Below are 27,454 nucleotides of genomic sequence, written 5' to 3'. Positions count from 1 at the left end.
CTTTTCTGTCTGACTGCCAAAATTAAGGGATTAATCTTGGTTCATTGGTTCATGTAAAACTATTTATCATCTGCTACTTGCTTTTCAAAAATTTGAAAAAATCCACAAAATTAATTTCTCCTCCTTTGTCCGCCTCATGCATATCAAAACTCTTCCATTCTTAAAAACTTTGCATACTTCTGTTAGTAAATCCCGGACAAATAGAGGCTGTAAACAGTAAATCTGGACAAAAGCAGATTTGGTCCCGCTGTGGCAGAAATGACTGACCTACGAGGGTCTGGTCTGTGGCCTGCGGGAAGCGACTCTCCTCATCAAGCAGTGACAGCATCCCCATGGGCTTCTGTAGGAAGAGATCCAGCAGGGGCCGGTTGTCCTCATACTCAATCACCCGAGCATCCACCTCCTCATTCAGGTACTCATCCTGTGCAGAAATGCCAACAAGCATTCAGTTTGATGGCTTTTCATAGTCAGAGTTGGCAACCTGCGGCTCCCTGTGGCTTTGAGAAAATAATGTAAATAAATAATGGCTATTTAATTAAAATAATTTAATCCTATCTAGTTATTTTTTTAATATAATAGTTATGTTTCTGGAGATTTAGGTTGCTGACCCCGTTAAAGGTGATATCCTGGATATGCATACTGTTTTATTCTCGTTTCCATGTGTGTGTCAGTCAGTCTGTATAAAATTAGGAAAGACAAACATAATCGCTTCACTCCCACGTTTGATTTTTGCTGTCCTCCTCTATTACAGAAGAAATAAATTGCGCCCTTGGATTCAATCAGATGTGCTACAGCCAGAACTGAAGCAGGTAGAACAATCAGCAAATGGGAGCAATGTTCAATGATACAAACAAGGCTGAGATACAGGAAACCTAAATCAGGCAAAATGATGAAAAGTTGCCTTTTTTCAAACAAAAACAACAACAAAACATTTGTTTTCTGGATCAAATAATTGAAGCCTAAGTAGAATATCTTATGTCAAACCAGATTGGATTAATTGTGAAGACATTTGAAAAGCCTATTTCTGGATACACAGCTGTGTAACAAGGGCTGTTTGTTTTTCTTTTTTTTGTTTCATTTAATAGCTGCCGATGTTGACATGTAATTTTTTTCCAGTTTAATTTTAACTTAGTCTTGCATACACGTACAAGGACACAGACTTCTCATACTGGAGGCACCTGACAACATAAATTAGCCAAACTGAGCCATCCAACAATAGGATGGGATTAAATCCAGAGCTTGTGGACTTCCTGTGTTTCAGATCAGTGCACTTATAAACTGCTCCTTTCGCTATTTGGATGAATGTGGTCTGGGGGAAGAAGTGGGCTTAGTCCTGCACTTTATATCGAGCTAACTTGATCACCTCAGGTTGAGTGACTCTCGGGGCTGCTAGTATGTCTCAGCAAATTTAGCTCCATGAGGAAAAAGAAGAAAGACAAAGTGGGAACAAACAATATCACATCAATGTGCCTATTGTAGCATGAACTGCACGCAGTGAGCTAAATGAAGCACACCAAGAAATCTGAGGGGATGGAGACAGAATGGACAATATGTAACTGCAGGTGTAAACATATGAAAACAGAGGTCTCAGACTTTTGGAGCTCACTGAGGATGAAGGAGTGAATCCATATGAATTAGTGATGAAACCTTTTCCTTTACCTTTTCATTTATTTCACTCTAGATTTGACAGGGTAGGTGTGCTATGTTCCATAATGTTATAGCACAGTAAGTTCCCCCCTGTGTGTGTGTGTGTATGTATGTGTGTGTGTGTGTGTGTGTGTGTATATATATATATATATATATATATATATATATATGGTGGCAGTATAGGACAATTGTATTTCTGGGCCTGGTGCCAAGAATGCCCAAGAGTGAGTTTAAGTCCAACTATAACTGTCTTCAACTCCTAAGTGACCCTCATTAAGAGTGATTTATAGCTCCTCTCAGTGGGTGAGACCAAATCATTTAACATTCGAACCACTCCAACGCAGTACACACCCCCAGAGGCCACACAAAAGTTGAATTGGTAACCTCATTCTCCCGTAAATAAAGACAGCAGTATATTTTACCTTCACCATCTTGCGTAAAGCAGAGTGACAAATGATGACACGGCATCACCATTTAGATGGAAATGAGGTAGTACCAAGGTGAAAAATGCACACAAAGGAGGGACTCAAGTACTCCCAAAGTGCTGTTTGATTGCAGCAGTGGGTCAGTGGGCCTCACCTGTTCCCATGCGAAAATGTGCTGGTTGAAGTAAAACTGGATCTGCTCATTGGCGATGTTGATGCAGAGCTGCTCGAAGGAGTTCTTCTTGAAGTTCTCAAAACCGAAGATGTCCAAGATGCCGATGTTCAAGCCCTTGTCATCCTCTCTGGAGGAGAGAAGAGTGAAACATGAGGCATTACAAATCATCATCTGTCCCTGCCTGAACTTTTTTTTGCATCGATGGCAGAAATGCCTTCATTTTGCATGCACAGGGGAGCGTTAGCACGCTATATAACACTTCCTGCTCCTAATCTCACCCTAGGTGGGAGTCGGGCCGCAGCAGAGAGTTGATGCGGTTTACGATCCAGCTGAAGAGGCGGCCGTAAAGAGCCTTGCTCATGGCGTCTGTCACCTCTGCCGCCTTTTCCACCGTGTTGGGCCTGACAATTGTCTCTCCCCGGGCCACAACGCAATGGGAGGTCAATGCTTCCTGGAGCTCGTCTGAGCGGATGCACAGCAGTGAAGCAACTGAGAAGGCAAGAGGGATGAGATGAAAGTTAAGTAGAAGTGAGTGTGGTATGTGAACATGCATAAACTTTAAAGTGCACTCATTGAGACTCACAAATAAGGATAATGTCCTGGGATCACATTAAAATAAGTGAGCGCTCATTTCCTCTTTCTTTAAATAAACAGCCAGGAGAAATGTTTTAATTTGGAAAACATAATGCCAGAGGAAAATCATGGCCCAAAATCTACCCAGTGCAAAAGTATGTTTGATAATGATGTCTCTGTAATTCTGCCCGAGCCTGTTAGTGTTGATGGATAATTTATTTCAGAAGAATAGTTTCCTATATTTAGCTCCACTCCACCTGGAGCTCTCTGCTGAGTTAATGGATAGGAGCTGAAGAGGGAGATATAGAAGTGAGGGTGCAGAGATGAAAATTCAGTCATGTTTGGTTTTACATCATCTTTTACTGAAGAGTGGCTGACCCCCCGGCCTCCTCTTACCGTTCTCTAGGACAGAAATATTGGAGATGTTGCTCTTGTCCGTTTGATGCTCCGAGGCGACTGGAGAGAACTCGATGTCTCCCGAGTTGAGGATGGCAGCCAGGGTGCTATAAACACTGCCCAGCTCCTGCAAAGGTGACAGACTATCTTTACAGAACTGACACCAAATACGATTCATTCATCATGAGTTGTAATATTATATATGACTAGGGATTAAAACGATTTTGCAACGTCTGTCTATTTTTCATGGTACCTATTTAACCCGGCAGAGCTTGAGTAGCTCCATGCAGCATTCCTCTGTGCTCAGACTAACTATCAGTGCCGCCACCTTGATGAAATGTTGTATGCTTCAAGTCATGCAAGGCCTGAGTGGAGGCAAAGATGTTCAGCTCAGTCAGGTAGTGACGCACTCTATTTGTGATTACAGGATAAATGCTATTGACGTGTAGATCCCAGCGGCAATCGGTTCTTAGAGCCTCATTAGCTTTCACAATGCCAACAGCTGACTGCCTACATAGGCCTGTAGCTCCATTCTCCATCATGAGTCACTCAGTGCACCTTAGAGACAACCTATATGCAAATTTTCAAAGCTTATTCTATATATTTCAGATCACAATCTTTTGTTAACATGTTTTTTTTTTTTTTTTTTTAAGCTCTACAGATTTTCATACAGTAAATGTGAATGGATCAAGGTTATGCTTTTAATGTGAGTGAGTCCCTTTCATCTTTTTGCCCAGTAATTGATGCAGTTGTTCATACCTCCAGGGTGAATCCAATGACTTTGAAACACTGCTCCACTGCATCAAACTGCTCCTTGTAGAAGGCTTTGCTCACAATGTCAGGCCCTAATTTAACATGCTCGTTACACAGATACCTGCAGTACAGAGAGGAAAGCTAGGATCAGGAGCGCAGCGACAGAAGAAGGGAGTTGGCAGTGTGAGCGGGCAGTAACAGCTTTTTAGAGAAGGGCTAAAAAAAATATCAAACCTACTTAGGCGTTTTGCTGTCGGAGAGCTTGTAGTGGGCTAGTTTCTTCCTGTCTGCCAGGCCGGCATAAATGTAGTAGAAGATGTGGAAGTTTCTCTCCCCTCTGTGGAAACGCACAAAGATTGATTGATTCATTCATCTTCTATAGCTTTTTTGTTTCCGGGTCCCAGGGACACACAAATATACACATAAGAATTTCTAATCTAAAATGACTGGTGATATGCCTTTGTTTGCATGTTCCCCATTTGATGTCACCCTTTTTGCTGGAATAATATAATTATAAAATAAGAATAATACAATTGATAAGGAAGCAATCTGTTGGATGGTTCTTCCACATTTTTGTTTCCTGTTGTAGTCTACGAAAGCCCAAAATGAAGAAGAAATGAACAATTCTCATTGATATGTGTAAAGTATTGTATCTGTATTCTGCTCATCTTCCTCACAAATCGAAAAACACAACATCCCTGATGTCATTGGTTATGCATAAACCTGTGGACCATAATTACTGAATAAATGTAGATGCAACATGTTTGCTGTATCCAATTCAGTAACTAACCAGCTAAAGAAAAGTGCACCTACACACTAATAATGCCAAATCAAACCTTTTCTGAACTGCGTGTCTGTATTCTAATGAAATACTTGAGTCTGCCTTTGAAGTTCCACTAAGGATTCTTGCAAGACCACAATCTTTGTGTTTGATCAAAGATCAAAAATAATCTAGTCCCTCCACTTGACCTTGGCCAAATTTTTGAGACGGAGAAGCAGAAGTGAAAGGAAGAATGGCCAGCAAGCAGACAAATAACCTGAGTAGCAATGTTCTTTGAGAAAACAACAAGAAATTTGAACTACATTTCTATGAATGATGTTGTGAAATGAAAGCCACAAAATCATTTAGTTTCTGAAGTGAAAAACAAGCCAACAAAAGAAGGCACTGATATTTACACGGCCTGGTGGATGACTCTGGATTTCTCCAGGAGATATTCGGATATCTGCGCTCCCACCACTGTTCCCCCACAGGTGAACTTCATCTCCAGGTATTTGCCGAAGCGGCTGGAGTTGTCGTTGATGACTGTGCAGGCATTTCCAAAGGCCTCCACCAGGCTGTTGACCAACAGGATCTTCTCCTGTAGTGTGCGATTGTTGGCCTGAAATAAAACAAAACTGGGAAATCAATACAGCGGTAATTATTCTTTTGTTAAGAAACGATTCTTGAATTTCTGCTATGTGTCTTTTTGTTTATGCTGCTCCTATCAGAAGTGATGACGTCATTGCTTGTTTGTTGCAGTACTTAAAAAGGAGACTGAAATGGAAAATTTGAAAATAAGTAACTTGTACGGGCTGGAGCTTCAAAGAAACTGAGCCCAAAATATTTAACAGTTGCTGTATGTAGCACAACTGCTGCATAGAATATATTTTTTCATTTCATTTTTAATATTTGAACCTTTTATTTACTTTTTGGTGTTTGTATTTTATTTGGTTTGATAGCATTACATAAATTAATAATATGTGTATCTCAGGAAACGGTTTGTGGAAGCGAAGTGCAATCCAAATGAAGACTAAATAATGGTGAGAGGGATGTGCAACAATGTAATGTTGTGTTTATGTACCATTAAAACTCACCTTGCCAAGAACAGTCAGCTGCTGCACTAACAGATGAGCGCTCTCTGTTTTCCCCGCTCCACTTTCTCCGCTGATTACAACACACTGCACGCACAAAGATACAGAGATTTTCATAAAAATGTTAATGACGGCGCTGACGAAATATCTCTAAGGGACATTTGACCACATTGGTTTATTGATTTGCATCACTGCTTAAAGATTTGCATCTTCTTTTCAAACAGATGGCACCAAAAGAGGTTGAGTTAAAAGAACTTTCTGCCCTCAGGACAAAATTTACCTGATCGGCATTGTATGACACCATGGACTGGTAGGCAATATCAGCCACAGCAAAGATGTGTGGCAGGTTGGCTGTGCGTTTGGCTCCTATGTACATCTTTGTGTGCTACAAAGAGAGGATTATTAGCATACACATATATGTGATAGGTACTGGGAAGTATTTATTATTTATATGAAAATTAATGACATCGTGTTGGGGATTTGCTACTTTGCAACACAAACCAACAGAAATGTTTCCATCTGTTTTATTTTTTCACTCTGGGAGGAGAGGAATGAAAATTCGCAACAAACTTTGGGTGAAGAAAAATGATGATTGAGAAGAAAACGGTGCCATTGAGGTATGGAAGAGGAGGAGAAAAAGGGGGCAGTTTATATATATATATATATATATATGTGCGTGTGTGTGTGTGTGTGGCTAAATGGGATGCATCAGACTGAAGAGCTGCAGAGGACCCTAGAGAGATGCACTAGGCTACATTCAGCACATTATTGAACAAATGTATACAGGCACACATGCAAAACAAAACACTTGCATATTAAAAGCTACTGCCACAGACCTGGGGAGTGTATATCTCCATCGTATGGAAAGGATTGACTGCGATGAGAATGTCTCCCACATATGTGTAAATCTGATCTCTTCCATAGCGACTCTGAAGCTGCTCTGTGACAGTGTTCTAGGACAAAAAAAACAAACAAACAAACAAGCTTGGTGCATTTTCCAGGTTCGCCATGTTTCCATGCATTTCCTTATTAACGCTCAAATGTTTAATTATAGGCGGTAACTGCTTTACAATCAGCTTATGTCCTGCCCCAAGTCAAGGCTTGTGACACTTGTATTATCTTCATGTCGACCGACGATTTATTCTCCTGTCTTCATGCTGCTGGGACGGGTACTGCATTGCTTCCCTTAGTCCAGCATGCCTACTCATCTTTGAAGGATGGGTAGAAATATCCGCTGGCAAGTGAGGCTGGTTGCATCATTCAATACATCAATGCAGTGCTCACATTTGATAAATTACGTTTGATGTTATGTGGCCAAAAGATATAATTGAGGGTTTTTCCCTGTGGTTAATCAAAAGACCACAATGATTGAAAATGATAGCAAACATTTTGGTTAACAGAGGGATGAAGAAAGTTTTATTATGTTTAAAACTATTACGAGCTGTGGTGGAGCTTTTGAATTAAGAATAACAATAAAGTTAGCTTCAATAGAAAAACAAAATTTACTGTATATAATACACAGTATATTATAATCATCTTTATGTGTTTCAAAGCCATGTTTCCAACATTTTTGCTTTTTTGTAGACTTTGACAACGATCCCTTTCCTCGTGTTTGTTGTTGAGCTGTATTTTGCTGTCCATTAAAACTGAGTTTGGATTTTCTCACCTCATCTAGCACCTCCAGGGTGGCGAGGTCATCCACCTCATCTGGGTCAGTCTGCATCTTCATGTGGCTTCCTTTTCTAGTGTGGATGCGTTCATGCCTGGAGATCACAGGATACACAGCCAAGTTTCTTACTAAATGAGCGGATGTAATGTATATGGTGCACATGACAACATCAGTCAGCTATATTAAAATGTAAGACATGAGAAAATACTGTATTCCTGCCAGTGTGTAAAGACGTATATCTCTTTGCTCTAAACAAAACCGACATAGTGTAGCTGATGGTCCATATCATAAACGGTGAATAAAAACACCATTGGTATGCAAGTCATTCAGCTCTCTATCCTAACTTTGCTCACTACATTGTGATTAATATGGGTATATGGGAAATATAATATGTGGGAAATTCAGCGAGGATGTAGACCTGAACTTTAAGGCTAATATCTTGTGTTCATGATAAAATTGTTTTATATGCAAGAGAAATTTAATCTGGAGTTATAAATTTTTTGTGGGGCTTTAAAACTAACTGTGCCAGGTTTTAGATGAAGCACTAAAATTATAGCACCCAATTAATAGCTAATTATATTCCATTGTTTCCTCAGATTATGTAACAAAATATATGATTACGTATCATTATTTAGTTGATGATGATGGTGGTAATTTACCCGTCGTGATTGCAATTAATCTTTGCTGAAACTCCCATTTGTCTGAAAGTTAATAAATGTCGGTGAGGTGCAGAGCTCATTGAACGCGGTGGGTGTTAAAGTCCCAGAATGATAAGGCATTACAGAAAATACAGGAAGTAGTGGATAACAACATTAATCAGAAAAAAGACAACAATGTCAGCATGTAAGCAGTCTAAAACCAGCCCATGTAGATAACTGCAAGTACATGTGCCATCTCAACTAGAAGAGCAACAATTAAAAAAAACAAACAAACAAACAAAACAAAGTCTTTTACCACCTACTCCTACTGTGGAATAAAGGTCATATATGCATGTGTTACCTGTCATTACTGTCTGTGCCTCTGTCTGTCTTTCCGTGATGGCTTAAAATGACAGAAATAGGATTAATATTTCATGACTGTATGGGTGAAACAGTTTTCTGGGCCAATGTCTTGGCTCATGTGACTCGTGCTGCCTGTACGTCAAGCGAAGCCGGAGTAGGATTGAGCTGTTGCTAATGTGAGGGTGACAGGGCTTGTATAACATCCAGCAAGGGGGGTAATATGGATTATACTGCCAGCAAAAGTTAAGATGCAGCCCACCAAAGACAAAGCACTAACAGGGAGGATGGGTTGTTGTTGTTTTTTTTTTTTTTTTGGCTATCAAACACTTAATAAGTTCTAGTTCTAGTTAGTATTCTGCTTCTGCCGTTTAACAAATAGTGCAACTTCTACTATGTCACAAATATTCACGGAAATGTGAGATATTTCAAAGGAGGAATCCATCCAAACAGGGTACTACCTTGTTTTTTCAATGACTCCGATTTGTTGGTTGAGATCAATGAGTTCGATCAATTGCTTCTGCAGTATTCTCTCTTTGCCAATAATCTGTTTGATGAACACATGCTGGAGCAGGTCTAGCACATTTGGTCTCAGCTCAAAGTCTTTAATCAGACATCTGTAGGAAGGACAAGAGGATGCAATGCATCACTTGGATTTCTGTTGTGCAGATCTGGTTATGTACTGTCAGAGGAAATATTTGTTATTCATAGAGGGTGAGCAGACACACTAGCCTCCACACTCACTTGCAGATGAAGTCATTAAAGTCGTCTGACCACAGCTCTGGCTGGTGGAGAGTAGGCGGAGGATTCCTGGATGAAAAAACAAATGGAAAGAGATAAATGGATTGATAAAATGTGATGGGATTTACGCAAGCTGGGCCAGAGAACAAAAGGCTGAGGTGCAGAGTACAACAATGGGGAGAAATATTAGTCACTGAAACACAGTCAGAGATGTAGCTGCATGAGGTGATAAACAGCAGCTCCACCGGTGCAGCTGGGTGTTATCAATACAGTTGATTTCATGAAAGAACGGCATTAGTCAGTTACAATAGCTCGGAAATGTAAAACCTGATCTTATAATATGTGGGCTTCTCTTGCAAAAATCATACTCAAAGACACACACTGTGATAAAGAAGTCAACTGGGACACCTGAGTTAACTCCTTATACTTCCTCGTTCTGCTATAAACTTCTGCACCAAAGTACTTTTCCGGTTAGCTCCGACGACAATTAAATGGTCATGAGATGCCATACATCTCCTTTTTAATCACACAACACAACTAATACTGATGGCAAATCATCAGACATTTGCTGTGACTGTCAACCTGTGTTTCTCACCCTGAAGACAAAGAAGCTTGTTGAGACATTAGCTACTTAAATTATACAACTATTTACTAACAATGTCCAACTAATATATTCATTTTTGTCTCATTATGACACATCTAGCTATCACCACATCTCGCTATCTGACTAGCCAACAAATAGCCTCAATCCACTTCAGATCAATCCCAAACATGAGCTAGCACAATTTCACGATGTCCAGAAACTCTTTTCTTATCTACATCATTATTCCTCTTTGATACAGTTTGAGTCAACAAACAATCAGGAAACGTCTGTACAAAGCAATGATGCTGTTTCCTAATTCAGTTAACAAATCATTGATATTGTGTGTCAGAGATTCGGCCAGATCTTAAACTTGTGATGCTTGTAGTGCAATTTCTACCTGCAAACACAGAATAAAGCAAACCCTGGTTTTTGAAGGTAGAACTAACTACTATAATACTAATACATTATAAAAGGAGGCAAAGCTGGGACTGGAGTCAGCTCCCATAGTTGCAATATCAGTGTGGTGTCTTCTGTGTACTGTATATGGTACAGTATTATATTGGTGAAATTTGCAGGTAGAATATGAACCACAAACAGAGGGAAATTATTAAAAATCCCTTCAAAATGAGGGCTTTAATTTTTATTTATTTATTTTTTGCTTTGCTTTTGCTTCCTAAATGAAATAAGACAAGGTGTGGTTCAATGGATGTCTTCGTCACGTCTCTTTCTGCGGTTAGACTAACGGACCCTGAGCACAGAGAGGAAGGAGGTGAGGAGTGTGAACAGAGAGCCTGGAGCTCTGGCTGCAGCAGTCACATAGATTGTGAGACGCCTGTGTGATGGCTCCCGCGGAGCACGACCCCAAGAGCAAACACACTGTGTGCGTTTGTGTGTGGCTGTCAGGCACACACCGTGCCTTGATGGACAGAGCGCAGTGCTGTTGCGACGACGGTGGCGCTAAGTGCTTATGCAGCTCTCACACTGGAATCAGCAGACGATAAACAATTACATTTCACCTTCAGCCCACAATATGCACAGACAAGAAAAGAGTGGCTGTGTCTGGATGGGTGGGATCCGTGCCAGCGGAGGGAAGGCAACTTAAATGAAAGGACTGTACTTTGTCTGGTGACAGTCTGTATAGAGAAGCAAACCACTGCACTGGGGAGCAGGATATGACTTCTCTGGGTTGCAGTCCAAGCGCTATGAATCACACCACCTTTACGATGAAATGAAAACATACTCACCACTGTCTGATGGTTTGCATTAGTGTGGTAACTGTTGTGGCTCTGCTGCTGAAAGATAGGCTGAGTTGTATACGACTAAGGCATTGTTGTTGTGTTATTAAAGCCAATGTCCCTTCCCTTACTCCCTAAAGTCCACTTAGACGCTGATATCTGATATACGCTGTGGACATTTGCTGCCAAGTATTTGTAATACATCCCAGCCACTGTTGAAAGGCTTTGATTTTTCATTTCATAAGCAGTAATTAGGAAGTCAACGCCTTCACTATCATCAATCATCTGCATCAAAATAAGATAGCAATACTTCTGGTTAGTGTTTAAAGAGAATAGGAGGCTGTTGGCGTCTTGCAATACTCAATTATCTCTCAATTGTCATGTAGTCATGATCAATCTTTTATAAAGTCAAAGTAAAATATATGTCGATCAGTGAATTATTGGTGGTCTCCATATAAAAATGTTTTTATTTGATTGAATATAAAAGCAGAATATATATATATATATATATATATACCCAAATAAGTAGAATAAGCTCACCAACAAAATGTTTATTGATGATGGGTGCTGTGTAGGTGTGACGGAGGCTCACCTGGGTATTTTGAAAAGAGCTCTCATTGGGTGGAGGTCGGAGAGGGGTGGGTCTCCATCTCCCAACTCTATTGCAGTGATGCCCAGGGACCAAACATCACATCGAGCATCGTAGGTCGAGTCCAGCTGCTGCTCACATGCTATCACCTGGAGCACAAAGTCAGACCAACACAATTTCAAAAAGCCAAAGCTAACCATCAACCAACATCCACCAACACCCATTCATCCTTTTGCTCTCAATGGCTACCGATTACCAATTATCAGATCAAAATATTATTACTCCTATCGCTAGCTAACCCTAACCCGTTTTCTATTTCCTTTATCCTTAAACCAACCGAGGATCGGGATGTAAGAGCTAATCTTCTGTTACACAGAGCAGATGTGTGGATGTATGTGGTGTGAAGGCTAATGTTTGGGCCTAATTGTCAATGAGGGAGTCAAAATTTCAAGAGTGTTGAATTTTGTTACTTTCACCAAATACACACACTTTTAGGGCAAACAAGCAAAAACAGAGCAAAACGTCATTATTGGAGTTGACCAATATCAAAGACAAAGATTATAACAGCGGCTGCACATAATGTGCTCACACACACACACACACACACACACACACACACACACACACACACAGTCTATCATCAGTGTCCTCTGGGCGACATGTTACCCAATCAAAAATATGAATCATCTGAGTGGGTGGTGTGTGCACATAACTACACGAAAACATATACACACATACACGCACACACACATATATATATTAAAAAACCATAACATACACATTCTTTCAAATCTCTGAAATCAATGCTGATTCCCAGTAGGCATGAACCTGTGTATGTAGGCAAGACGAGACAAGCAGGGATTTCATTACCAGATTACAAATAAGAAATAATTCACACGAAGACTCCATCATGGGAAAGGAACTCCTTCACCATTCTGTCAACATTTGTTTTCTTCTTTTTTGCAAATAGAGAAAATAATTACATTCTAAGAGAAGACATCTGTACTCCCACAGCCCAAATCATCAATCTCGAACCATTACATAGACCTCTAACTGAAACAAGAGGACTCCTCACCTCAAAGTTACATAACCAAACCTCCTTTGGAAAGATGCTGATATGAAGTTTGTATTAATCCACTGATTTATAATATCCAGTCAGGATGAAGAATCTCTCAAAAACACCTAATTGTCAAAAAAATTCCAGACCATTGTTTGCAGATCTCACTGCTGAGATCAAAAAGCCTCACAAGCAAAGACTTTATAGTCAAGAGTTCACCCAAGCTGAGTCCTTTCTCACAACTTTGATGAGGAACATCTTAGACAAATGACATTTAAATTCTTGGCCTTCTTGAGTCCTGAACAATTCATGCTGTGCACATTCTGATACACATTTGCAAACAATGCAAACCTCATGTAAAAAAGATGGCATTGTTTACTGTGAACATATTTTAAAACACATGGTGCAATGGATATGGAGTGTAGCCATGCAGATGATTGATATAAAATATTATAAAAATAAATCAATTAACATAAAAACACAACTTCCTAATTGCAAAACCATAGCGAGACAAGCAGGAACTCACTGCATTTTATATTGTCCCTTATGTGATGCAGCAAAACGTTAACCTACCATAAAGAGTAAAGGATAACGGGATGCGGCTATGTCCTGGCATAAATGATCACTTCTTGATGTGTGCTGTTTTAGAGCCTATATGTACTGCTGGTGCACTGAGCCATGATTAGATAGGAGATGAATGATGGAGGCTGCCCATTTCATTTTCTCACAAACATCGCATTTGACAGTGTTATCTCTTTGATGTTTATTAACTGTGGCCCGCTGGGATGTGCTCCAGGCTAATGTTGTGGAAAGGGAGCAGGCAGCAGGAGCGTTCATAGGGCCAGTTTTACTGTACCTCAGGAGCCATCCAGAAGGGAGTTCCAACGGAGGTGTTTCTCCTCAGACGGGTATTTGTCAGCTGAGCCGAAACACCTGCAGGGATGGGAATACACACTTTACCCGTTTTAGCCTCTCGTAGGAATCAGTGAGGAAAATTTGCAGTATCTTATATGCAGTAAGTTCTTTAACGTGCTTTTTTTTCCCCCCTCAAAGATTAGACCAGCTAGTAAAACATGACGATCTGTGAAAAGAGAAGGAGTAAACAGCAAACAGCAGGGTGCTACTCAGCTGATATGGGGTTGAATGCATCTCTTATGCCACTGATACAGCTATCACTATAGTGACAAGGAGGAAAAACAAAACACACACGTGCACACAGTAACATCAAGCTGCTATATTTTTCTTCTTCTCCCCCAAATGATAGATTGCTTTGAATTACAAATTCTTATCTCTGCAGGGGTGTAGGTTTGCTGGGCATTTCAAGAACAAGATTTGAATACAATTCAGCTGTAAACAGGCTGTGGTAGCTAGAAAAGACCCTTCGCCCTCTCTGAGATGTCATTTATTAGCTTGTGTTAGTTTTGTCTGGCTATACAGCAAGAGGACAAAGTCATCTTCAGATAGTCAAGCCAGAGGTGGTTGAATTCAGCAGAAATGGGATGTGTTTGTGTTCCTGTGCAGTAAAAAGCCTGACAAAGAACATGCTGACCCACAATCGTGACTTAAGTCCAGTCCAGAAGAATCAGTGTCACGCCACGCTGCCATGTTTCCCTGGGCTGGCTCTGCAGAAGCAGCCGGCCAGAACAAAAAGCACAGCCTGGAGACAAATGCAGCCACCAACAAATAAAGGGTGATCCGTTGATGCATGTGGCTACAGTCTCTGTCCAGCTTGTTCTGTTTTTTTTTTTTTGGTGTGAATCTGGAGTGTAGCGCTTGTGTATGTACAATTTAAACCTGCATAGAATGTGCTGCATAAAAGCTTTGAAGGAATGAAGAAGTAATTTGTGAAAGTGTGGCAACAAACTACCCAGATTGTAAAATGTGTTCAAAATATGACATATGTGCTGACGTGTGCTTTGTCCTCTTGCAGAAATGGGGGAAAAAATAAAAACAGTTACAGCACATGAATCGATAGTTCCATGTAAAAGCTCAGTCTGAAGCCCTGTTCCCTGACGGCTTCGTTGCTGTTGGTACACAACAGTAACGCAGAAACGGCAAGATTACCATTGCAGAGGAAAAACTGCTCTGTGACAAATCACCAAAAAGGGATTAGAGTCATGTGCAGGTGGGGATATATGCATATGGCACACACACACACAGGGATGCAAACCACAAAACCACTACATGGTAACACAACCCATATTTGTATTAACAAATCCAGAGTTTTAAACTGATGCAGGCGTATAAACAGGAAACCTACAACAATCTGATCAAACTTATGGTTAAAGCCACACAAACACAAACACCATATATGTAGTAAAGCTCTGACTGCCCCCCCTCTTTCCACCACATTAGGCCCGATTGGAGCCTGGTGGGCCACACTTAATAATCATCACAGATAACGCTGTCAATTAGAATATTCATGAGAGACCCATGAACGAACAGCTCTTCTCATTCTTCCACTGCTCTTTTTGGGTCCATCTTTTTGCTATTTTGTTTCTCTGCTGTTGATGAGTCACTGCGGGGGTTTTATCTCCTCAGCTGCTTAGTGTAGCGTACACCCCTCCACATGAAAAATCATTAATCCCTGCGTGACGCAGTTCCTGCGTGTAGCGTAGAGACAGGCACGAGTCAAGCCATTTTTTTCTGCATCATTCTGCAAGGTTTTACACAAGTTGGGCTCGTTTCAGATCTGCTGCTCCCATTTTTTTCAATTTGATGACATCATAATCGGAAAAGTGAAATGTTGCAGCCATTTTTGTGCCTGTGCGACATTTGGAGCTTTGCTATGTCAGTGCAGCCAAACTCCCAAGCAGACTTCACATCTTATCTGCCACCTTCACTTCAGATGAACCACATGACGTTTACTTAGAGTTGCAGAAAGCTGAGGGATTTGGATTTCTGCATTCAAATTCAGGTAACATTCTTTATAAGATGCACACCTCATTTTTACTATTTTCTAGCTAAACTGCAAAAAATTTAAACTAAGAAACAAAACAAAGACGTTAATGTTAAGGTTTGTTGGGGCTGATGGGAATGTCAACTGTGGCAACAGGAAAAGTCACCAGTCAGTGAGTCTCTTCCTCTGGGGACCAGGAACGTCTGTGCAAACCATCATGGCATTCCATCAAACTGCTGTGGCTGGACCAACACTGATAGTCGGACATTAGCATTCAGACAAATACTAATGAGGCCAAACATGGAGGTTTGGATGTCACATCAGCACCATTATACGCTAAACCATGTGGACTTCCCGTCCGTTTTATAGGACCTAAGCTGAAGGTTTCCAGTTCACCAGCACTGTTTTTGTGTAATAAATTCTTATCAAAGCCACAGAAAGTGCAGACACATTATAATACAGCTGAAGTGAATTGGATTCACTACATGGGAGAAAAAAAAGAGGATAGATGTTATTTGTGATTCCTGGATTCTAATAATCTGAAGTGAATGGTCATTCAACTTCAAGGAAAGTGAAAGCTCTGTCTTTGTTTTTTCTTTGCAGCAAGTAGGTGTTAGGCCATATTTCCTGAAGATTCCTAATTATTTCATTAATGATGTTTTTTCATGCTGCTGAATAGCATCTCCAACAAAGTACTAATGTAAAAGTTACAGTAAATGTGTGTGGGTGACGACTGTTTCACCACATCACCGGTGTGTCAGCGCTCCAGTGCGTTAGTGACCATTAGTTACATAATGTGTTCAATTATTCAGATGTGTAAGACGTGCTTAAGCACAATTATGCTAAACAAGGTTAAAAACGCATAATTTAGCATCATAGATGGGAGCATGTTATAATTACAAAGAAGCTGTATTTAACTTGAGTATGAAATAGTGTTCTACACATCATCCGATGAAAAATACTTCACATCTTCATATTTTTGAGACTCTTACAAAGTTATGGGCCTAACATTCAATGCTGTGTATTAGCGTCCTAAAATTTAATATTTATGAAACATTTTACAGAGCACGATTTGACTTATACCGCTAACGTCTTCATTCTTAAAGGCCTCAGGCCTTTATTCCTTCAGAACTGCTCTAATAAACTGAGGAGCTCTACTGAAGCATTGTGGGGAGGTGAAAAGTGCCTCAGCAAGCAAAGGGTGGCCCTGCTCCATATTAGCAACTTCACATTCACATAAGTGATTCCATTAATACCGCCCCCCCAATCCTCCTCCATATAAGAGCTCTGCTTTTCTGTGCTTCGTGGTTAAGGAAAAGGCTTTTAAGAGAAGCTCACAATTAGCAGACAAAATGCACACACACACACACACACACACACACACACACACACACACACACACACACACACACACACACACACACACACACACACACACACACACACACACACACACACACACACACACACACACACACACACACACACACACACACACGATCAATGAGTGGAGATTTTATTTGTAATGAAAAACAGGCAACTGAAGAAAACCGGGGGTGAGTCATCCCCCCTGGAAATAGTCAGAATCACTTTGCCTGAGAATGAGCATTCAATCCGGAAACTATGTTGTGCCGCTTTGAACGCCTCATTTGGTTAAGAAAACCCAAAAGCAAATCAGGGTAATACACAGGGCGAAGAGCAACAATGTCCTCTGCTGTCTGCGGCAGAATGGAAAAGATAGGGTGTAATGGAAAAGTATAATCATCGGCCACCTTGTCGAGTTGTGTAAATGTATTCCAGCCTCTCAAGGAAACTAATTAGTGGCACAATATATTTGGCAGGCGGCTGAAGGTAATGGATTTGACCCTCTTCTGTTAAATAGAGTCTAAACATGATTTTCACTGATTAGACAGTAGTGGAAAAAAAGACAATGCTGATGCAAAAACCTTTTGCAAAACCAGAAATGCTGCGTACCGAAATCCACAAGTTTGATCCCTCCTTGCGTTGTCAACAGGATGTTGTTGCCCTTGACATCACGGTGGATGGTCTTGTTAATGTGCAAGTGTTGGAGGCCCTTAGAGGAAAAAAAAGGAGGGGGGGTTGTCAAAAGCTTTTTCTGAGCAGCATTGCTTGAAAAACGATTCCTTTTAAAAAAGATATTTTTAAATTGTGAAAACTGCTTTACAAGATCTACGTTTATGGCTTTATAAGGCAAAAGGTCTTGCCAATTCTATAGTTACAGAAGGGGTGAAGTTTGATGTTGAACTAACAATAGTTCTTCTAAACTATTAGGTAATCAGTTGGTAATGTTCACACTGGCTAAGTAGCAAACTCTTATCTATTGGGTGAACTTGTCTCCCTTCCTGACTTACCATGAGAGCCTCATGCAAGATGTATGCAATGATGGCTTCATCCATTCTGTCTCCTCTCCTCAGCATGCCTTTGGCCAGATCCGTCACCGAGCCACCATTGCAAAGCTGCGACAGAGAAAACCCACAAAGAAAAGAGGAAGATGAGCAAAGCCCTCAGCACTTATAGATCAGCTGAAACAATGTGTCCAAATCTGGGGCAATCTTAGATATGAAGAAATTTTCACATGGGAAAGAGCAGAGGATGAAAATGTTTTGATCACCAGATTTCACAGAGAAAAAGGGATGCAGAAAGTAATTCCGTCAATCTTTAGCAGCTTATCTCTCTGAGGCAGCTTAGTGGGAGGTAAGAATTGTGCCTGTGGGGAGAATGTACATTCTGTCAGGAGGGTTTTAATCTATGCTGTGATGACTAAGCAGGGTAAATATTAGAGACATACAAATCATTAGGAAATTCAGTACGCCCCCTTATATTTTCAGACAATTAGAAATTACACTTCATTTCATTTATAGACCAACGTGTCAAACAGGAAACAGAACAAACAGTTGTTAAAAACAGGGTCAAGACTTCCTCTATTACAGAGCAAGAAACATTAGATTTTTGTGTTTGTAGGTGTTTTCTTGTAGCATACTGCATCTACACATGGACTCCATCGTCAACAGCAATCCTTCTTGGAAAATTACAGAAAATTACCCAGTAGGTTGCCTAGGCAACAATAACAGCCCTTAATTTGGGCCTTTTCTTTGGGAGATGCCAGAGGTAGACGGGGGAAATAAAAGGCACCAAGATGTCAATCGCAGCGCAAAAGGCTGGAAATGAAAAGAAACTATAGATCCTGCATACGAGTGCTGTTTGTAAACACAGACCTCGTCAGTCTGTGTGGTGAAACATATCATCTACAGATGCATTAACAACACAGGCGCATCTCTCCTTTTCCATTTGTCATGAGTTGTGAATATCTTGCATTTCAGCACACACCTTAAGTCATTGAAAAAACTATTTTGCATTAGAGAGGTATTTTCTATCACACCTCTTTATGTATTAAACAGTTGCTCTTTTATAATGGCGCTAATTTCCCACACTTGTAAACTGAAAACTTAATTAGGCAATAGACTTGCAGTGGTGTGTGGTTACTCTGGGTAAGAATCAGTCCCCTGCGGTGTTTGTGCTAAAGAGACTGTAGACCACACATCAGAAAAAGGTTAGAGATAAATAATTTGGGAAGCACAGCTTTAATACAACTAATCTTCCACTGCACGTTCGAAACAAAGCACAAAACTGGAACAGCTACTTTCCTCTGGTCATTCGGCAGGGTACAGGATGTTTCCTGACTCTACTGAAAAGACTGGGGGGGACACAGCAATATGGTACTACATGGAAAAAGGTTGCCATCGTCGTGTTGCACAGATGGCCTCTCATGCAGGCCTATGCAAACAAAAAAAGTGCTGACTGGTGCAATACAACATCATAACCCAGATATAATATTTGTGATTGTGAGCCTTAATCTCCAAACAGGGACCCATTTTGTCATCACATTATAATTCCACCCACAGGGCTCAATTGCCTCTGCATATATTTTGCTAAAGTGTTTCTGTGCTACAGAGCAAACCACAGGAAGCTATAAATGGGTTCCTCCAATCAAAGCATACAGCGAATACCCTGAAAATAGAAAACACTAAATGTAACTGAAAGTCAGGCCTAATAAATACAATACAAAATAAATTAATCATTGTATTTGTCTGTGTAAACATTTTTTTCTTAGTTGTACATTTCAATCTATTCATTTTCTAGCTGTACTCACTTTTTAACAACAGATTTTTTTCTAACAATCCCAACTCTGTCCCCGTAACCATTGGCCACTGTACCTCTGCCCATTCAGTAATCCTCCCATGCACCAGATTCTGAGCATGAAGCAAATGTTTGACCTTGAAGCCGGCACTGGCATAAGTTTTCACTACTCAGCCTCGTGTCTGTGTGTCTTTTCTATCTGCCTATCAATCTACCTATCCATCAGGAGCCCAGAGTGCTGTTGCAGGATGGATGGTGTGTATCTGAGCTGCCACACGGGGAGTTTAATCACTTCTCCTCTCTACCATGAGACGTGCAGACAAACTGATGAGAATACAGCCGAGGCTTTCGCAGACAGCGCGGTGCTCTGACAATGAGCTGCACCTGACGTCAGTCCACATCGCTGCTGCCATATCAACTGTCATCATTAAATTACATCGAGCAGACAGACAAATCCATATTAATGAGATGTCAGGCGCCCTAGATTTAGCCCGAGCTAAATTCTGGGACTAACCTTAGCCACAGAGCAACACATCCAGGAAGTGATGCTCAACATGAACATGAATTATTTGACGCGGTGAAGACTCAAACCTGTGCTGGGAGGAAACAATATATGAAACCTTAGATCTGGTTTGGTTGGTAATTCTTGTCTGGACTCACAAGGTTTCTGGTTTCATTAAACTGAATCACACTCTTAAAACTTTAACACTTTACATTGTCAAAATAATGATGACATACAGCACAGTATCACAAAGGAGGTTACAGACGATACAGTACAATTCTGGCAAACACATGTGGTCAGTGTTTGGGCAATTCCCAACAACACATACTTAGCATCATGGTGAAGTAATGTAATTACTGATTTCCTGCCAAGACAGCATCATAAATGAATAATGTTGGAAGAGCTCTGACTGTCAAATCACCTGTAAAGTTACAGGGACTGATAGTAAACAGTGTCAGTACAAATTTGAATTTTCAGTAAAAGACACCAATAATATCCAACAATACATATAAAACCCACTTAAAAAGTTACATGCAAAGTATGGCTGGCAATTATTATTGAAAACAGTAATTAATGCCACCAAATTAACTGCAGGAACTCATGGCAATAGAAGAAAGTTTTACAATAAAAGATGAGAAGACTCAACTACATCCTGGAAGTGCATGTGAGTTTCCACAGGATGATCAGTTTTCAAAGAATAACCTGAATACACTGAATACTGAGCAGGACACTCTCCATTACAAATGAGGTCAGGTGCTCGTTTAGTCATGTAAATCAAAGTAGTCGATCAAAGACGAGTAAAAGAAGTGGATGAAACAAATGTGAAGATGAAACAAACAGGTCGGTGAGGAGAAACCACACAGGTGCTGACTTCAACCATCTTTGATGCCCATTTTAATTTTATGATTTATTGCCAGAATGTTGGAGAAACGGAGTTGCATGGTGTCTGCAGTACAGAATGATGCATGTGAGTGTCACCCGCTGGATTGTTTCCAGTGAAAAGTATTCTCATTGTTGCTGTGGCCTTATCGCTTACATGGGCTGAGGTGTCTACTTTCTGGCACTGTTTGTTGAAAAGTCAGAACAAGGAATACCATTTTAAACCTCATTATCCATTAATATCGCCTGAGGCCAGACTGCGTCTGGTCCGAGACAGATGGCATTACATTTATTTTTGATTCTGCAAGTGTCCATCAAAGTGGCGAAGAGAGAGGACGTAGCAATGGGTTGAAAATATGTTATTTTCGAATGTCAGGACAAAGACAGCACTTATTTTCCATACTTAGATTGATTGATTAAACTCATTCGGATGTTCGGTTTGCCTTTGCCAGCTTCCATTCTTTTCCTTTAGTTTCTTGCTTTCTGATTCAAGGAAATTCAAGCTTCTACGTTCACTGACGTTACTCAAAACTGATAGGAATTTTTGCTTAATTCATTAGTTTCTCAGTCATGCTCAAACCCCAAATTGCATGCTTCTATAACCATTAAATTCTTCTAAAAGTGCAATTTGAAAAACTCTAAGTAGGCTGTCATATGGTGTTTTTATTCAGAAGTGGCTCCCATTCAACCTCTCTACCATCAAGGCATGTTTAATGTAGTGCTACAGAGAGAGCTTGAGATTTTCTTCCATTGCTCTCTGCCCAAACAGAAACTTGACAATGCCAAAGCAGTTTTGGTCCTTACAAAAGCTCTTCATGCCTAGTTACTTCTACCATTTCCTGCAACGACTGAGCCCATGAATTGTTAAATAGTTGACAAGCTTTTTGGCTATTTGCAATTCTCTGAACTGCCAGACCTTAATTTTTCTGACGAAAATTGAATTAAAGGCAACAGGACTCTGCTATACAATGTGACTAGTCTAAGCTAATCAGTTTCTTAGACTAGTTTGAAAGGCACAAACTGATGAAGCCTCTTGGATGAGAGGTGAAACATATAACCAAGTCCTGTTGCATTTGATTTAATTTCTCTGAGATAACTGACCTGGAAGAATTCAAACATTCACAGACATTCAATCAATTTAGTTTGCAGGTTTAAGTTGTAGTTTGGAAAGGACTTCATCCACCACACCAACATCGGAGTGATCCCAAAACTGCCCTTGGCCAAATGAATTAACAGTTATAAAAGAGCTCGCAGTTAAACATTTTCATTTAGAAGTCAAGATGCAATAAGGGCAGAAAGTAATGCAGTGTTAATTGAGTACTACCATATAGTGACTTTTCGTTTTGCATAATAGAAAATGAGATGCATCTCTGAATGATGAGCTTTTAAGGTTGGACAAAACCCCAGCCTTCATTTAACAGAGCCTCTGGATAAGGAAAACGGGAGGTCACAACTGAAATGTGTATCCAATTTTGTTTTTTTATTTCCAATTACAGAATAAAAGTTACTCCATATTGACTATCTTTGAAGTATTTTTCAACTGACTGGGAGCAAAATTAGGCTGCAAAAAATGAAAGCTTGCTCACCTTTGCCCATATCCGAACCCATAAAGGAGCACACTGCAGGGGCAAAGCCAAAAGCTTACACACTCCAATAAGGAGCTAACAAAGTGGCAGATGCAATTTGTATGAATTCTCTTCATAATGAGAGGTCTGCTGGCAGCACAGGGCAGTGGAAGGTTTCTCTCGGCAGAGATAAAAGATGGGAAATTACAGTTTGGAAAAGAGGGACAGTTACCATGGTGAATGACCACCTCACTCCCTGCTTTCCTGTCTTCTTACCTCCAAAAACCCCACGTGCATCTACTTCAGAGCACACAAACACAAATACAGGCTCACACATCCACGTGCTAAACTGTCAGATTCCACCTCTAGGATTAGCCAGCAGACTTGTCGTGGCTGTAGATTTCTGCAAGGGAAGTGTTCAACACTTCCAGAACAATCCCTTCCCTAACAATCAGTGCAGAGCAAAACAAGAACTACATCATCAGATAAAGGTCTTTGTTTTCCTGCGGTCTGATTATCCAGCATCTTAGATCGTATTTGATACCCGAGTAAAGTCCTCTAAAAGGTCAGGAGGAAGACTGGTGATGAAAAGTAAAGGAAACACTAGCTGGAGAAGTGAAAACTATCTACTGGGTTAGCATAACACTGCTACTGTTCATGCAGAACAGCTTGTATTACAGAAATATGGGCACTGTGTACAGCAATGCTGTACCTGATAATGAAAAAAAGGAACAGCTCAAAAGTGTAATGCTGATCAAGATGGTCAAGTGACTGTCACCTCACATTCACTAATTTATCATAGTGTTTTTGTTTCAAGTTAAACAAGGGAGCATCATCGAATAAGATTCACCCTCTGGGGACCATGAATGTGTTAACGTTATTGGCAATCTGGACCACAGAATTGCGCCCACCTGGTAGCATGACTAAAAATGCTCCAAAACTTTATCTTTTCCAAAATTAACACTACTTCAAAGGCCTACGTGCGTCAGAGCCGTGACACATTTTGTGTATTCTTTTTATCAAACCTCCTCAGGTGGGCCGGACATGATGTTCACTATCAAAGCAGAAACACAAATTGCATGGTCCAGAAGTCAACAGGAAAATAAACCTGACATCTTACACTGCACTGGACCCCACAAACACTTTTCCTCCTGAGGTTGACCTCCATTATATGTTCGTCTGGAACATGACATTTCAAAAGGGCTACAGCAGGCAATGACATATGAGAGATGAAGAATTGAGAACTGGAGGCCAGGCTTTTTCAGGCGAGCAAAAATCAGTGGTGGCACCACTAAGGTCTCTTTCAACTTTTGCATAAAAGCAAAAAAAAAAAAAAAAAAAAATTATAAATTGACACCTGCATGCAACAAAAACAGTGTTGCTAAATCAAAGCAGTCTGCACTCAGCTATAAATTAGGCGGTGAATTGAGCACATTACATCTAAACTGCCACATCTATGTCACACTAGCTCACCCCCACCCCCAACACATCAATGAAGCTAACTGGCCTACGACCAAATCCCCCAGGTGGCCTATAAGTAAACTCTTAGACTGCCCATGATGGCTTAAACTGTAGCATAATCCCTGAGCAGATTTGGCCACCACTGCATATACCTGGCGAGACATGTGGTGTGAAGTACAATCAGACCTTCAATCTGCATTTAATCTGCATAGTATACAGACCAATGCCATTTACATTCTCAGTCCAATGAAGGCGTTCTAGAAAATGCAGAAGGGATTTTCTTTTCAGATATAACGAGTTCTCTTACCTCTAAGACTAGCCACAACTGATCACCACATTTCACGTCCTTCTTGTAGTACATCCCGTAGAACTTGACAACATTGGTGTGGTCGGACAGAGCTTTGAGGATGTTGTATTCAGCTTCGATTTCCTCATCAATATCCTGCAATACAAAGATATAAATCAGTTAAAAGGGCAAAAAAATCTGAATTCTGTCACCTACTAACATGCTTTTAGATAGAAGATATAAAAACAACCATGCATGACCTAATGTGATGATACTGGCTTTTTTTAATTGAAGGCTTGAAGCACTGAAAAGTAATTGTCAGATTTGAACTTCTACATCTTATTGATTGATATTACTAATTCCATAAAAAACTAAATTGGACATCGGCTAGCTTGTTCCACTTGATTGTCTCTGCACTAAAGATAAGATCATTTAAGAATTTAGCTGAGAAAAGACATTTAAAGTTTTTGTTCAACTCTCACAAAGAAAAACTAATGTCGAACTTCTTTTTCCGTGTAGCTGCTCTTTAGGGCAGCGTGTAAAGTCTCCATCACTGTCAGTGTGGGCGAAAAGGGCAAATCCAGGACAACATAATTACAGCAATTATGAGATAGTCTTCCACAGTGTATGTTGCACCCACACTGTGTGACTAAAGCTAACAAGACGGACCAATTTCACATTGAATCTACAAAACCATATTTACCACATGGATGATTTAGTCAAACTTTATGTCTGTTCCAACCAAGTGTACTGTGTACACTAATGGACTTTCTGTGTAGTTTTACTTGGTATAATAGATCTACACATTAAATAATCAGCCCAGCAATTAAAGTGTTGGTAACGATGGTCCTCACAGACTAGTGGTCTGTAGACTATAATTTCTCAATAATGGGAAACGGTAACATATTTTCAAAAAGGCTCATGAGACCTTTCATGAAGAGGAAGGCCAGGTTTGATGTATGAAATAAGCAATAAAATTCACCTTAATGCCGGAGGTGTTCTCTGTCTCAACAGTGCATATGACAATTCATCAATAATGGCTATTTTTTAACAATTATGACAGCATAGTAAAGGAATAATCATCCAAACAAAGTCAAAGAAAAAGCAGGGGAAAGAGACAAACATGCTCTGATTTTTATTTGCATTAGTTTTTAAAACTCTAAAATACAGATGTTATAAATATGACAGATTTAAGGCCAGAGGAGAGAAACATGTCATCCCTGTGCTTACACTCAGAGCGTAAACAAAGGATGAGCTTACAGCTGCTTCAACAAGCACTGACTACAACACAAGTACAGAGTGAGGACGCTACCCATAACTTTCCAAAACCAAATGAATTTCTGACAACATTAACAGAAAGAGAAGTATTTTATAAAATTTGGGAGTTAAATACATTTATATTAGACATTTAAATCAACTTACATGGATGGGATCCAGTATCTTCACAGCTGCTTTACTTCCATCGATTTTACTGAGCACCTTGTACACTTTTCCGTAGGTCCCTTTGCCGATTGTCTCGATGATTTCCCAAGTGTCAGTGGGATCTGGAAAGTTGTCAAAGACAATCGATTTCCCTGTTTGTGGAAACATCTTCAGGAGAGATCTCCTTTTGAAAGAGAAGAACAAGGGGCACTGTTAGAAAAGAGTAAGGTTGTAGCTGGGAGAAAATTTTTGCATTTGGCAGAATTAGAAAATGCTGTCATTAATCAAACACAGTTAACATAGTTACACTTCTTTTCTCAATACAGTTGAGTCATGCTGAATACAGTAAACACACAGGAGTAAATTGACAATCCACAGCTGGAACTTGATAGGTTTTAAATTTTAGTTCATCGGCTTAATCTGTGCACACGATGACAGCAGCCTGTCTTTCATAGAGCTGTGTGGTGTTACCAATGTGGAAATGTGCAGAATATTCAAATAAAAGTGAAAAAAAAAATAACAAATGTCATGCTAACACAGTCATGTCATAAGATTTTTAACTGCCCTCTCAGTTGTATTAGTTGGTTCTCAGTTAAGGTTCCTCAAGTGTTATTTTTTCCTGTAGCAACAATATAGCTGATAAACATGCAGTTGTTTTTTGGGTTGATGTTATTATATTGGATTAAACTGGAGCTTTATGTACTAGATGCAAATAAATTATACTAAGGGATTAAACTAAGGGATTACAACATTGGATTTTGACATTTTTTTGTATTAGAGTGAGTCATGGTGAAAAAAAAATATTAATCAGGAAATTAAAAGGCTTAATTATCACTGATGCATATGATATTGGTCGTAAATGTGGAGCTTTTATGTGGTAGCTAATAAATATCAAAGTAATCAGTAATCACATTCTATAGTTCAGTGACTGATTTAAACCTAAATTAGGACTGTAAATCACATTTACATTCATATTTACATAAACTGTATCGGATCAGTGAGAACTTGAATACATCTTTTGATGTCTGTTGTTTGCTGGAGGGCTGCGTGCTTCCTATTTTCATAGCCAATCAAAGCAGAGTGTCAAATTCAAAAGCCAACATCTGGCATTCTAGTTCTTCATGTATTTGCATCACTGATGTAACACTCACACTATATAAAAAAAAACCAAGGTAATAATATAAATACACAGAAATAAAATACAATAATAGATAACAGGATTACATATTTGCATATATATAAGTGCTCAAAAGAAAGTTAATGTGAGCCAATGAAACAATTGTGACACAGGGAACAGTTAGATTCAAAACAAACACACGCTTCACAAATTCTAGTTAAAGGGGAGCTGCTCTGCCACCACAATCTTGCAAAATACAGACATCAGCCAAACTAAAATCCATAATAAAGCAAAGTAATTTAAAACAAACTTACATTGTTCTGTAAAAAATATGTAGGACATTTTTCACAATATGGTTAATCCATTTCTGTGCAAAAGATTAGCTTGGAACCGGTGGCATGCTAGTCTGGCCTGGCTGTGAGTGTGACCCGTAGAGGAGGAGCTAACGGCAGCTAATCTCACTAGCAATTCCT

General features: G+C 39.9%; 1 protein-coding gene across 3 annotated transcripts in view; it reads right to left on the bottom strand.

The window, feature by feature from the left end:
* myo3a (myosin IIIA) overlaps positions 1 to 26,035 on the bottom strand; it is a 40,361-nt gene extending 14,326 nt beyond the window's left edge. The window contains exons 1-20 of one of the 3 annotated variants that reach the window (XM_029528923.1): positions 25,865 to 26,035; positions 24,464 to 24,598; positions 17,964 to 18,068; positions 17,566 to 17,665; positions 13,549 to 13,625; positions 11,639 to 11,784; positions 9,232 to 9,297; positions 8,949 to 9,104; positions 8,489 to 8,530; positions 7,487 to 7,583; positions 6,657 to 6,773; positions 6,101 to 6,205; positions 5,824 to 5,907; positions 5,146 to 5,348; positions 4,208 to 4,306; positions 3,976 to 4,090; positions 3,217 to 3,343; positions 2,526 to 2,736; positions 2,227 to 2,374; positions 268 to 421 (exon numbers count right to left, since the gene is read on the bottom strand). In XM_029528923.1, the coding sequence (XP_029384783.1) occupies positions 268 to 421; positions 2,227 to 2,374; positions 2,526 to 2,736; positions 3,217 to 3,343; positions 3,976 to 4,090; positions 4,208 to 4,306; positions 5,146 to 5,348; positions 5,824 to 5,907; positions 6,101 to 6,205; positions 6,657 to 6,773; positions 7,487 to 7,583; positions 8,489 to 8,530; positions 8,949 to 9,104; positions 9,232 to 9,297; positions 11,639 to 11,784; positions 13,549 to 13,625; positions 17,566 to 17,665; positions 17,964 to 18,068; positions 24,464 to 24,598; positions 25,865 to 26,032 (2,455 nt within the window). In that variant the 5' untranslated portion in view covers positions 26,033 to 26,035. Of the gene's footprint in view, positions 1 to 267; positions 422 to 2,226; positions 2,375 to 2,525; positions 2,737 to 3,216; positions 3,344 to 3,975; positions 4,091 to 4,207; positions 4,307 to 5,145; positions 5,349 to 5,823; positions 5,908 to 6,100; positions 6,206 to 6,656; positions 6,774 to 7,486; positions 7,584 to 8,488; positions 8,531 to 8,948; positions 9,105 to 9,231; positions 9,298 to 11,638; positions 11,785 to 12,710; positions 12,838 to 13,548; positions 13,626 to 17,565; positions 17,666 to 17,963; positions 18,069 to 24,463; positions 24,599 to 25,864 lie in introns of those variants that run through there. The other 2 variants (XM_029528924.1, XM_029528925.1) reach the window with 2 other exon arrangements.
* Positions 26,036 to 27,454: the final 1,419 nt, after the last annotated feature.

Source organism: Echeneis naucrates, chromosome 20 (assembly GCF_900963305.1).
Source record: "Echeneis naucrates chromosome 20, fEcheNa1.1, whole genome shotgun sequence".
NCBI lineage: Eukaryota > Metazoa > Chordata > Actinopteri > Carangiformes > Echeneidae > Echeneis > Echeneis naucrates.
Note: the sequence above shows the minus strand (reverse complement) of the source record. Positions and strands in the feature narration are given on the sequence as shown.